The sequence below is a fragment of the Podarcis raffonei genome, chromosome 1 (assembly GCF_027172205.1).
Source record: "Podarcis raffonei isolate rPodRaf1 chromosome 1, rPodRaf1.pri, whole genome shotgun sequence".
Classification (NCBI taxonomy): Eukaryota; Metazoa; Chordata; class Lepidosauria; order Squamata; family Lacertidae; genus Podarcis; species Podarcis raffonei.
In genome coordinates this window covers 72,317,186-72,329,522 of record NC_070602.1, presented here as the reverse complement: position 1 = coordinate 72,329,522, position 12,337 = coordinate 72,317,186, and the positions used below count along the sequence as shown (strand labels likewise).

Here is a 12,337-nt window from a genome sequence, read left to right as displayed (position 1 = left end):
TGCATTGGAGAGCCAGTGTTGGCTACAGCTCTTGGTCAAGTATGCGCTTAAGAACAAACACTGGTTTACTGGCCCATAATGTGTAGAATGGCCTTTAATATTCTGGAATGGCCTTTAATATTGCCTCAGTTCTGGATCTCTGTGGGATCTTAATTCAGTTTACCCTGAATACCTTTGAGAATCACATGCTAATAGTTGTCAGCTTTCGTTTATTCTATTTTTGGGCGTTTTTGTGCCACAAACACGAGCTGTCTCTTTTGTAGTTTGTTAGGTCCCCCCTCCCTCCTGGACCAGCATATCTTTAAAAACAGAGATTTTTGTGTCTCATGTACCGTTGCTTATTGATTCAGGGATCTGTCTTCCTGAGTATTAAAGAGATGTAGTCTGAGGCAGCTGAAGTGTGAAGAAAAAGCAAAGTTTGAACTGAAATGTTCAGCTTAGAGCACAGAGAGAAATTGTTTTCACATTTTCTTTATCTTCCATATTGGGGATGATGAAAGTCAGGAGATTTGCAGATGGGGCTTTTTTTGATGTGGTTTTCACACAGTACACATCCCCCACCCCACCAAAGTGTCAATTGTTCTTAAAATTGGAAATTCTGACTCAGTGTAATCTTCTTATTAGTTTTCTCTGCCACGCACATCTGTATGTAGGATACAGTAATATTGTCATCCCTTTGTTGTAAACAATTTGTTTTTAGGATCATGCAGTGAGAAGCGAACATTGCAAGGATGTCACATCCCATCATCATGGCTTGGTGCTTATGAAAAGGGAAAAACAATAGCCCTCAGGCTCCTAAGTCTGTTCAGGACAATCTATTTATAATTTATCAAATGTTCACTGCAAGTTCCTTTGCATGTGGATACATGTGCTTTCCAAAATACAATGCTTCATTTGGGTTAATATCACACTTCCCCAATATTTTACTGTTGTTGGGGACATGTGAGTAAAAGAGTTAATAAACTGCCTCTCAGGGATAACAGGTTTTCCTGGGGATCCATGCTCTTTTCTCCTAACCCCCCGCCCCTGATTCCTGTTGTACTTATCCCCAAAGATTAAAGTTTGCCCTTACAGGAGAGCCACAGCAGCTAGCATTCTGAAATTGGGCAAGCATCACCTCCACAGAAGGGGTGACCGTGCCTGCAAATCACATCTAATTATGGCAGAGAATGAAAAAGTTATAGTTAAAAAAACCAAACCTTTAAATGGGCCATGCATGTAAACTCCTGTGTACAATTTGGCAGAATTTATCCGCTCTGGTAGGGCTTTTGTGCCGGCAAATTTCATCCACTTTGGTCAAAAGAGGGGGAGTTAGAGCTGTTTTCGGATTCTGTTTATAGCGAATGGAGTACTCAGAGCTTTGTTTTATAGAAAGTGGCATTGAACTTGAAGCACAAATGGAAGCAGACAGCACAGTGCAACTCAGAAGCAGATCAGAATTTTTATTTTAACCTCCACCTCCCAAGAGACTATGGAATATCATAAGTAGGACTGAAGGCAAGGCTGAAGACCTGGCTTTGAGATGAATGTCCTTATATAAAGGTGAAGGCCTGGAACACTATATCTGATTAAATGATAAGGACTAAGTGTAATGATGGGTCATTGGTAGCTACAGACCGAGACCTGCATGAAAGAATTAAATCCAGATGTTGAAGAAGAACTGAAAAGTAAAAAGTCAGAGCAGAGCACTGCATACCAGGAGCTGTTTACATGGCAGAGTCAAAGACAGCAACCAAACACAAGTTTTTTTGAGATATGAAGCTACAGTGTAATAATACAATGCAAATTAATTAATAATCAACAGTACTATAAAAAATTATGCACAGAAATTTGCAATAATAATAATAATAATTAATAATAAAAACATTTTGAAGTAGTTTACCTTGATACACGGTCCAGTTTGTGGTATCTATATTTTTGCCATCCAACTTGTATATGTTGCTTATTCAGCCTTCTGGATTGTACTGGAGGATGGCAGTTTTGCACAGAGTTCTTGAATACATTTGACTTTGCATTTCTTCTGCGAACAGATGCTTTCTATTTCCTGTGTGTTCAAGTTGCAGAATGTACTTTTGCTGGTTTCCCTCTGAGCTTTGGATTTTAGATGTGTTTTCCTTGACCATATCTATCAGATGAATACTTTCTTAAAGCATGGCTCTGAAATAGTCTGGACCAAGGTGCTGATTCAGGTTCAGGATCGTGACTGGCAGTCTTGTCGTCTCAACATTGTCCTGGAACAACTATCAGAGCTTTTAAGCCCTGGCTAGGTAGTGAAGGGATGCGGGTGGCGCTGTGGGTAAAACCTCAGTGCCTAGGACTTGCCGATCGCATGGTCGGTGGTTCGAATCCCCGCGGCGGGGTGAGCTCCCGTCGTTCGGTCCCAGCTCCTGCCCACCTAGCAGTTCGAAAGCACCCTTAAGTGCAAGTAGATAAATAGGTACCGCTTTATAGCGGGAAGGTAAACGGCGTTTCCGTGTGCTGCTCTAGTGCCGGTTCGCCAAAAGCAGCTTCGTCATGCTGGCCACGTGACCCGGAAGTGTCTGTGGACAGCGCTGGCTCCCAGCCTCTAGAGTGAGATGAGCGCACAACCCTAGAGTCTGTCAAGACTGGTCCGTACGGGCAGGGGTACCTTTACCTTTAGGTAGTGAAGATTAAAGTCCCATCCCTTGAGTGTTGAATCTGGCAAGGTAACAGACCAGTACTTTGTTCTGCAGCCATTGGCTTCTTCCAAGCAACCTGGTTTCAAGCTGTGTGCACTACTTTGAGGGCTTCCTTGGGTATTTTCTCTGAAGAGTTTATGGTCCAGTCATAAGAGTCTAGCAGCTTAGGTGCCTCCTCAGGTTCAAGTGAGGAGATGGAGACAGGAGATCCACATGGCAAGGTTTGGTGGGTGAATCTGTCTCTGCATCTGAGGACTTTTCATCTGAGTCCAGGACAAAAAAATGTATGGAGTACATCAATAGATCTTAGGACTGCATGGTTTCAGTGCACAGTGTGGCCACAATCTTGTGTTGTGGTTGTTCACTGGGGGATTTCTTCAGCAGAGTATCTATTTCTGAGAAGCTGAATTTGTTCTCTGCCCTGAGTATCAAACAGAACAGCAACTTTGAATACAGGTTACAGTTTCACTTCATGAAAACTATGAACAAACTCCTGATTACAATCCTTTTGCCACAGTGTGGTACTTGACAGCATCAGGTTGATTCCTTAAGGGTCTGTTTCTTACTCATCTGGGATGCCAGAAAACCCAGCAAACAAATGTGCTTTGGGATTCTGGAAGCAGCAACAACAGCCATCGGTGGTCGTAATGTTTCTGGAAGATTGTCATTATTCTCACATCCCTGGAAAATTAATGAAGCATCTTTGCCAGCACTTGAGATAGCTTCATCACAGCTGGTTGCAGCCTGCATGTTCATAGGTTCTTTGTGCTGAAAAAACAGCTTGAGCAATTTAATTGTCTGTGGGAACAGCACATACAGTTTGTCGATAGGTTCTTTAACAATCTTTGCTAGTATCCTGTCTCTGGTTCCAAATACATCACCTCTGGCACGATCCAGTTTGTGGTACTTTGAATTGAATTGATTTGCTGCTGCCATCCTGTTTGCAAAATGAAATAGCAGTGGACTCTCTCCAACATATGTAATATTGAATTACATGTTCCAGGCTTCCCTTGATGGCCTTATTACTAAAACAAACGCAGAAGACGCTCTTAGTAGTTCATTTTTAAAATTTTCTTCATTCAGTTTTATTATTCCTTCCTTCCTTCCTTCCTTCCAGCACAGGGCAATGAAATAGGTTGGATTGGGGACTATGCTCAAAGTTGTGGGAATGTTCAGGGATGTAGGAGAGGATATGTTGTGAGATTGTATCCTTATCCAACTTGTGTTAACAAGTTTCCAATATCAGCAGAGTAAAATATTCCCCTTTAAGTTTGCAACGGCAGCGTTTGCTCAGGCTTGCTTAAGCCTCTATAATAATCACTCTGGTAATTTCCCCTTATTCCCTCTTAAAATAGAAGACACGGCACAGTCCTTTACAAAAGTATAAAAAGAGTTTACTCACATTCTGTTCACATCAGATCCCAGAAGGCAGACTTAGTGAAGTAATATACATTTGGGTTCTATCTTATAAGAAGATAGTCCCTTTCTCCTCTCCTGGCTGGGAGCCAAGAGGGCATCTTTAGCTTAGTAGATGTTGCTTGTTCGATGGAAGAGAGGCAAGAGAGGTAAGAGAGAGATGGCTGCCCCTGCCCTGTGCTTTTATCATTACCTGCACAGGTGAGGCCACACCCACCTCTAGTCACATGCGGAGGAAGTCTGTCCCAGCTCAGAGGGAAACAGGAAGTTTACCTGCTGGCTGGACAAACATCCCTACCCATGTCTGAACATGTACACTCTAGGAATGTTGTAACTGACTGCTCCTGTGTTTCACATCCCACAAAAGTCACCATATAAACTTTATGGCTAGGTGGCGATTTGAACCTTGAACACTGCAGTTCTAGTGGGATCCTCTGACCATTGAACCAGTTTGAAAAATGCCAGTATCTTCTAGAAAGTATTGGGAATGACAGGAGAGCACAGTAGCCTCTCCACTTGCCACAGAATGTGCTAGATAACAAGCACAGTCCACTCTATAATTTTTCTTTCTACTTTTCCTGGAGAAGTATGAGAACTCCCCTGTGCTTGCCAGTCATTACTGATGCTTTTTCTTATACAAAGCCACAGTTCTTGAAACTAGGTCTTGAAACCAGAAATGCATTTTTGTGCAGTTTCTGCAGTATGGGAGTCCATAAATGGTCTCCAGGAGAGTTCACACATCTATGCCTCATTATTAAGCTGTAGTTCTGAAATGGCTTAATGGAACAACATAGTATATGGCGAAGAGGAAATGTGGCATGTGCGTAAAAGGAGTATGATATACACATCATTGGGATAAGTAGATATAAGATGTATAATCTGATTCCATAGGTTCTATCCAGTAAAGTAGTTCTGTGAGTGCAAGGAATTCCATTTGATCCATGGATCTTCCCTTCTCTCTCCTCTCCCTTTCACCCCCCCCCCACAAAAAGCTGCTCCTGAGAGTTGGGGGGAACCCAGAACAGTTTTAGGGATGTGTGGGGAGAGGAGAGCAAGGGGTAATTCTATTGCACAGCCGAGGTCCTTGTACTAATGGAACTGCTTTTCTGGATACCATGTGATTATTTAAATAGTATATTTTGTTTATCTTATAGATATTTTCCAATTTCCCGGTAAACTGAATAAATTATATTAGCTTTTGTAACTGCTTGCAAACCTTTTCAGTATCCCACTGTCCTGAAATACCCTATTAGTTTATGAATCTTGAAACATATACTAACATCATTAAAAATATGTTCTTGGCAATGTGAATTTGATCTGTTGCTAGCTTGCAGGTGACTTGGGTTTTTGGTGAGTTGCCTTCTGCTTATCAAGACTGATGTGATCCAGAAAGTTTTAAATCTTTGATTCTTTAAAACTGACAGTTTTTCTAATTAAACTCTCACTTCTTTTTCTTTATCTGTGGAATTATGCATAGAAAATGTAGCTGGGATATGTCAAACAGTGCAAATCAATGGTACAATACATTAATCAAATGCATGAGGGAGCAGCAGGAGAAAAGAATGATTATGCAGTGTTACATAAGCGTTGATTTTTACTGATTTGCAAGTCTCTGTTACTACTTATCATTCCCTTTTGACTTCTAAACCCAGAGAGAATATAATCTTTTTCTGGCCTGTCTGGTTATGTTGCCGAAGATCACTATAATTATTATGAAGTATAATAACAAAAATAATTAAAACATACTTTTAAAATACACCACTTCCTTCCAGTTTCACTTGGAATACATCCAAAAGTTGGACTTTGAATCTTGCTGAATTGCCTTTGGAAACTGTTTGTCTCTGTTAAAACCTGAAGTGATGCCCCTGATTACAATGAGGCAAGCTGAAACCTCCTTGTTAGGACTCTGAAGACTATAAATGATGCATATCAAATGATGGAAGCAATCTGTTATTCTCAAAATATAATGACACAGATTTTCTTTTCATCACCATTTTATTTGGATTTAGAATCGGACAGTGCAGATTACACTGATAGCAATAAACTTTGTTGCCTAGCTCATCTCTTTACCATTATGTTCCCATTTCTTTTGCAGATTGCATGTGGCTCGGAGCACAATCTAGCAATAGTTGGTAAGTAGCTTCCATTATCAAATGCTTTGAACAATTCATTTCCAGTTAGAGCAGAACCAAGAATGTATCATGTGTGTCAAACTTACCATTTACGGTATACTGTGATCAACGTGGAAATTGTGGCAGAGGACATGAGCATTGTACGTAATGTACATAACCTGAAATGGGAAAAATGTGAATTGTTGGTGAAATGCTGACTCGAGTGAAGTTTGCATCAAAATTCTCATTGACCTTCAGTCAAGGATTTCTTTAAAAAGAGGCTGCAGATTCTGCTGCCGCCTCTTAACTCCCCATAAACTTATTGATTGCAGTTGTAACCTTCAAGAAGCTGCTTGGCAAACTGAAAATGCTAGGGGCGGGAGAAATTTGAAGTGGGAGGGGATTTAGAGACAAAGTCGTTTTTTAAAAAAAGTGTAAGCAGTTTCAAGACTTCCATTTGGTTGTTTTTTCTATTAATGCTTTGAAAGTTTGGAAAATTACAAACAAGATGAATTATGTAAACTGCATGGATCTCAAATACGAAAGGTAGCATTATTATTTCTTTCATGGCATATTTTTGTGCAACCCTCAATACTGAACAAGCTGGCTGCTCCTCATCTATTCTATGCCACAGTCATGTGGAACCTCCGGCCCCTGGGGCTAATTAGGCCTGGCAGGGGTCCTAATTTGGTCTGCCAGGCCATTTCCCCCAAACCATGCCCAGCTGCCCAGCACCTGACATCAAAAATCAGGCAAATATCTTTTATTTTGACAGGGGAACATACACTGTCAAGCAGATAATAAGAAATCTAACTTTATGAACTAATCTGCATTTTAGTATAAGGAGGAAAATTCTATGCATTTACAATTTTTTTTGGCCTACAGCCAAAAATGTGACTTGTTATCTTCAAAAAATAAATTAAAAAAATACTTTCTCATCTCTGTAGCTCCTGGCCTTGTGTAGCTTTCCTCTGCCCTCTTTCAGTTTTCCTGATCTTGCTTTTCCCTCAATTGCTCTCATTCCTCTGCATCACTTCCCATTGTTGAATCCTCATTTGCTAAGCTGCTCCAATCAGTTTCCCTTGCCTTGCTGTTTGTATAAGCCCGCCACTCCTAATTCCTAAGCCAATAATCCTTTTGCCTCCTAGTCCCTTTTTCATGCACTGCCTCTCCCTAAGAACTGAGCAGTTCAACAAATGGAAGACCAAAGCCCTTCTGCCTGCCTTGGCTCTCTGATGTCAGGGCAGTTCAGCCAATCATTGCCATAGGCATTACAAATATCAGCTCCTGCTAAACTCCTACTGCACCACAATACAGATCATATATCATAGGTTTAGGAATGTAATGCATTATTTCTTTGTACTATGCAAAATCTTAAATCATGCAATGGGTGAACATCTTCCACTTACTAGAATCTAGTACACAGCCAGCTTGACCTGGCGGCTAGAATAGTAGGCTTAGGACCTGGAAGACATAGAATCATAGAATAGTGGAGTCTTCTAGTCCAACCCGCTGTGATGCAGGAATCTCAACTAAAGCATCTATGACAGATGGGCATCTTACGTAAAAACCTCCAAGGAAAGAGAGTCCATCACTTCCTGAGGGAGTCTGTTCCACTGTCGAACAGCTCTTACTAACAGAAAGTTCTTCCTTACAAGAATCTTCATTCTTTTAATGAAGCCATTGGTTTGGGCCCTACCCTCTGGAGCAGGAGAAAACAGGCTTGCTCCATCTTCTGTGTGACAGCCCTTTAGAAATTTGAAGATGACTATCATATCCTCTCAGTCTCCTCTTTACAAGGCTAAACATGCCCAAGGCTAAACATGCCCAACAATAATTCCTCATAAGATTTGGTTTCCATGCTAATGTGTGGCCAACTTTTCTACCTTTCTTCCATCCCTCATCCCACTGGGAAATTGCTTTTAAGGAATGAGGGGACTTTCCAGAGTGGCTTTATGATACCCCCATGAGCAGAAGTGTCTTCTATTTGCACAGTGGTGCAAGTAATTGCATATGAAATATTATTATTGGTATCAGTTGTTACATTGTTGTTGTTAAAAACAATCATAAGAAAAGAAAATGCCACTCCAACACAGCAAATCTTTGTTTTCTTTCTTTAAAGGAAGGTAAAGGAATCTTTGGCCCATTGAACCCACAAGGTCAATTTCTTCTCAATTAAGTTCTAGAGTTCTAGCTATGTTATGGTAAAAAGCATCAGCCCAAGAAACATTCCTAACAGATTATGAAAGGCATATTTCCATGGCAGAGTGAGCACCAATTGGGATGCAAGGCTGGAACTGCCTGATGGACAGACCTCTCTGCGATCCTGACAGTGTTATTTAGATGTTCGTGGCAGCCTTGTAAAGCAAGGGACGTGATCATGCGTCTGACGTGTGAACCCTGGGGACTTGGAAGACTGTCACTAGGAGATAATCATAAATTCTCTGTTTCTTTTTCATACTGCTCTAATAGTTGGGGGGATCTTTTAGCATAGCACAGAGCATTAGTGTACAGCAAGAAAGCGCAGCATGCCATTCTATTACTTTTATCTATTATACATGATAAATTCTGCTTCAACTGGGTCTGCATTGTAAGAGCTTCCTGGAAGACCAGCATGGAGGCATGTTAACAGAACGCTCTCTTTTCTCATTGCACTCCTAATCACATCCATAGGTTGTTAAAGGGCACCTAGCAGGGATTCTTCCTAACAACCATCGATTATTTATTCATTCTAGCATTTATGTGAGTTGGCCGTAGAAATTTGTCTCTAATCACTGTGTATTATTTCCTTGCTAATGTGAGTTTTTAAACAGGGGCAGGGACAGCCATTCAAGATCCAGGGTTCAGAAGTCCTTCTACAATTATACAGTGTTAACTAGGATGTAAGCTGATTGAGACAACAGTAGAGCTGTTAAAAGCTACAATGAGCACAGGCAAATGCAAACTGATCAAAAAGCAAGAGTTAATAGGTGGAATATCTAAATGCCGAGTAAATTAATGGAATGCAACTAGCTGAGCACAAATCAGTACATATATAAGAGGTGTCAGGCTGATCTGATCACAGCACAATTTAGACAAATATGACAAATGTGAAATGAGCAACATTTATGCTGGCTAACTCCAAGGAGCGAAATGAACAAAGAAGTCCTGGCAGAAAGGCTTGGCTTCATCCTCATTTCCAGGCTAGTTTTGCAGTTAATTATCCTCTCTCCACCCCAGATACCATAGGTGCCCTCATTTAATTGTACGCTTATTTACTTAGTATATAACTAAAAAAAAGTAGGAGAAATCATTTAGCCTAGAGGTGGAGAACCTTTGGCCTTCTAGACACAGTTGGGTTTCAACTCCCATCAGCCTCAGCAAGCATAGCCATTGATCTGGTATTTTTAAACTCCTCTGTTGAGTCAGTTTTATTTTTATGGGATTCCCAGGTAAAATGCAAACATGGAACCCAACTATATATTGGCTCCTCTGCTTTGGAAATAAAATGCTGAGATGAAGCAAAAACATCCCTCTCTTGAAAAAAGCCAAGGGGAAAAGACACAATAGCATAAATGCATGGTGTGTACAGGGTTGTTGCTATTTTTGTTATACCAGAGTTATTCCCCTATAGGAAAGGCCTATATATTGGAAGCAATCTAGATTTTCAATGGGAAGCTAACCGGAGCTAGTAGTTGAGGGAAACTCAGTAACAAGATTTGCCTTGGTGGTTTCCGCCTTTCTAAATGCCTGTAAGTCCTGCTAATACAGCAACCACCAGCAGTACAAATCTGTGCATTTCAGTGAATCATAGAATAAGCCTGGGAGCAGACCATCAGAGTAATTTAATCTGAAGTTTTATATAGGTTAAGTCAGAGACACTTATTTAATGAGTCTTTCAGGATGCTTGGAACATGCTGTCCTCTTCCCATCACATTGCTGTTTGCTGGTGTTAGAAGCTATATTACCATGATATATTTTGGCTACGGGAAATAGGCCTGTCCCTTAGAGGTGAGAGAGTGAAGGACACAGGTCTATCCAGTGACTCAGACCCAGAGAATGGATTTGCGGGAACCTAATAAGGGGTTATGATTGGCAATCTATTCGGGGCTTTTGGGCTCTTCCATGAGTCATAAATCTTTGGCTCGTTCTGTAGGTTTTTGAAAGATGATAGAATAAGAACATAAGAGACTGCTCAGATCAGGTTGAAGGACTATCTAGCCCAGCATCCTGTTCTTTCGGTGGCCAGCCAGATGGCTGTGGGAAGACTGCAAGCAGGACATGAGTGCAACAACTGAATACAGAAACTGGTATTCAGAAGCATACTGCCTCCAACAGTGGAGGGTAGAAAATAGTCATCACGCTTAGGAGCCATTGATAGTTTTGTGCTGTATAACTTGCTCAAAATTGCAGGGGACTATGTCTCATTTTACTAACTTTCATTAAGTGGCTTTCATTACAGGGCTGAGACAGTTCTAATAGGACCCTTATAACTATGTGCCACCCTACTTAATTTTCACTATACTTAGTTGACCGCTACTTTACATATGATATGCTTATACAACCTGTGTATATTTTCGTAAGTGAAATTTGGTTTTCTCTATTGCTACATATGCACATCTATGAAATCTGATGGGTACTGTGGCTTTGAAACATATACACACTTGGTAAAACAAAGAAGCAGTGTACATGGGTACACTTTTTCCTTACGTGAGTAGGTTTGTGCAGGGAAATTTCACCTGTCATTGCCTTAAGATTGTTTTTGTTAAGGTGAGTCCTCCCTCCCCAATTTGGTCCTAATATTATTTGCCTGTTGCACTGGGCTTTCCCTCTTAGGACATGACTTTATATAAAATGCATATTTGCTTATATGTTTATGAAATACGCAGAAATATAAAATGAACTGATTTCAATGCATTCATTTTAATGAGTTGTGGTTTTTGCCTATTTCAGGCAGTTTCCCAACCATATATATATATATTTTAAAAAATGTTTTGTTCTCCATTTCTGTAATGTAATTTCCCAGCTGCCAACAGGATTATCTATCTATTATCTATTAAATGCCAATATTTAATTTTCTGATTCATTTCAGAACTCTAAAAAATCTGCTTGATTTAGCTATTTTAAACTCATTACAGAAGTACACCTTGCAAAAATGTATCAGATAGACAATCCTCTATATTACCAGCCAATAAAATAGTAGTTCATACTGCAGGGGGAATAGGAAACAAGAATGTGCTCCTTTGCTAAATCTCTACAGTGGTACCTCGGGTTAAGTACTTAATTTGTTCCGGAGGTACGTTCTTAACCTGAAACTATTCTTAACCTGAGGTACTACTTTGGCTAATGGGGTCTCCCGCTGCTGCCACGCCGCCGGAGCACGATTTCTGTTCTCATCCTGAAGCAAAATTCTTAACCCGAGGTACTATTTCTGGGTTAGCGGAGTCTGTAACCTGAAGCGTATGTAACCCGAGGTACCACTGTATTTATATAACTCAATGGAAAGCACACACTTTAATTCACGTTATTTAATATAGTCTAAAGATGAACACCTTTATCTTTCTGCTCTACTCATATCACCTATCCTCTCGGAATAAACTTTTTTGAGCTCATGCTGCTTCAACACTTCTCAAAATATAGTTCTTTCCACCACCCCCAGACCAAGAATATAAAAACTCTACAGTAGTAGGAGAAGGGATCCCAGGAGTGTTGAGTAAAGATATACATGTAGCTGTTGGTGTAAGCATGACATCCTGTACCAGTTTTGCTTTGTGGTAGAAAATTTTAGGGGAAGTTAAAATAGCTGCCTGTCATTATTTACCTTTTTTAAAAAAAATAAAAAATAAGATAAGAAGTGCTTTACAGTTCTGACAATGGGCAGGCATTGACTCAGCAGAAATTCTCTGTGTCCAGTGAAATGCCCTAACCTCCTTTCAGATGAGGGCAGGGAATATTAAGTGCCACAACTTGTGCCTTCTTTGGAGAGTCTTCTCAGTTAGCCATCACAGGCCAGATACCCATAAATATATCTTTGTGGATATAAGCCGTGATAAAATAAGCCAGCAACATGCAGTTGACAAGCTTGCATTCAAAAATGTCCAGTGCCCTCTGGTTCCTCATCACTACCACACCCTATTTGTCAGTGTTTTGACAGCGACGGGATACCATTAC

At 40.5% G+C, this 12,337-nt stretch overlaps 1 protein-coding gene across 4 annotated transcripts in view; it reads left to right on the top strand.

Annotated features, from left to right (window-relative positions):
* SERGEF (secretion regulating guanine nucleotide exchange factor) overlaps positions 1-12,337 on the top strand; it is an 87,991-nt gene that overhangs the window by 43,543 nt on the left and 32,111 nt on the right. For all 4 annotated transcript variants that reach the window (XM_053392974.1, XM_053392965.1, XM_053392986.1 and 1 more), the window contains one exon: positions 6,172-6,208. In XM_053392974.1, coding sequence (XP_053248949.1) covers positions 6,172-6,208 — 37 coding nt within the window. The remainder of the gene's footprint in view (positions 1-6,171; positions 6,209-12,337) is intronic.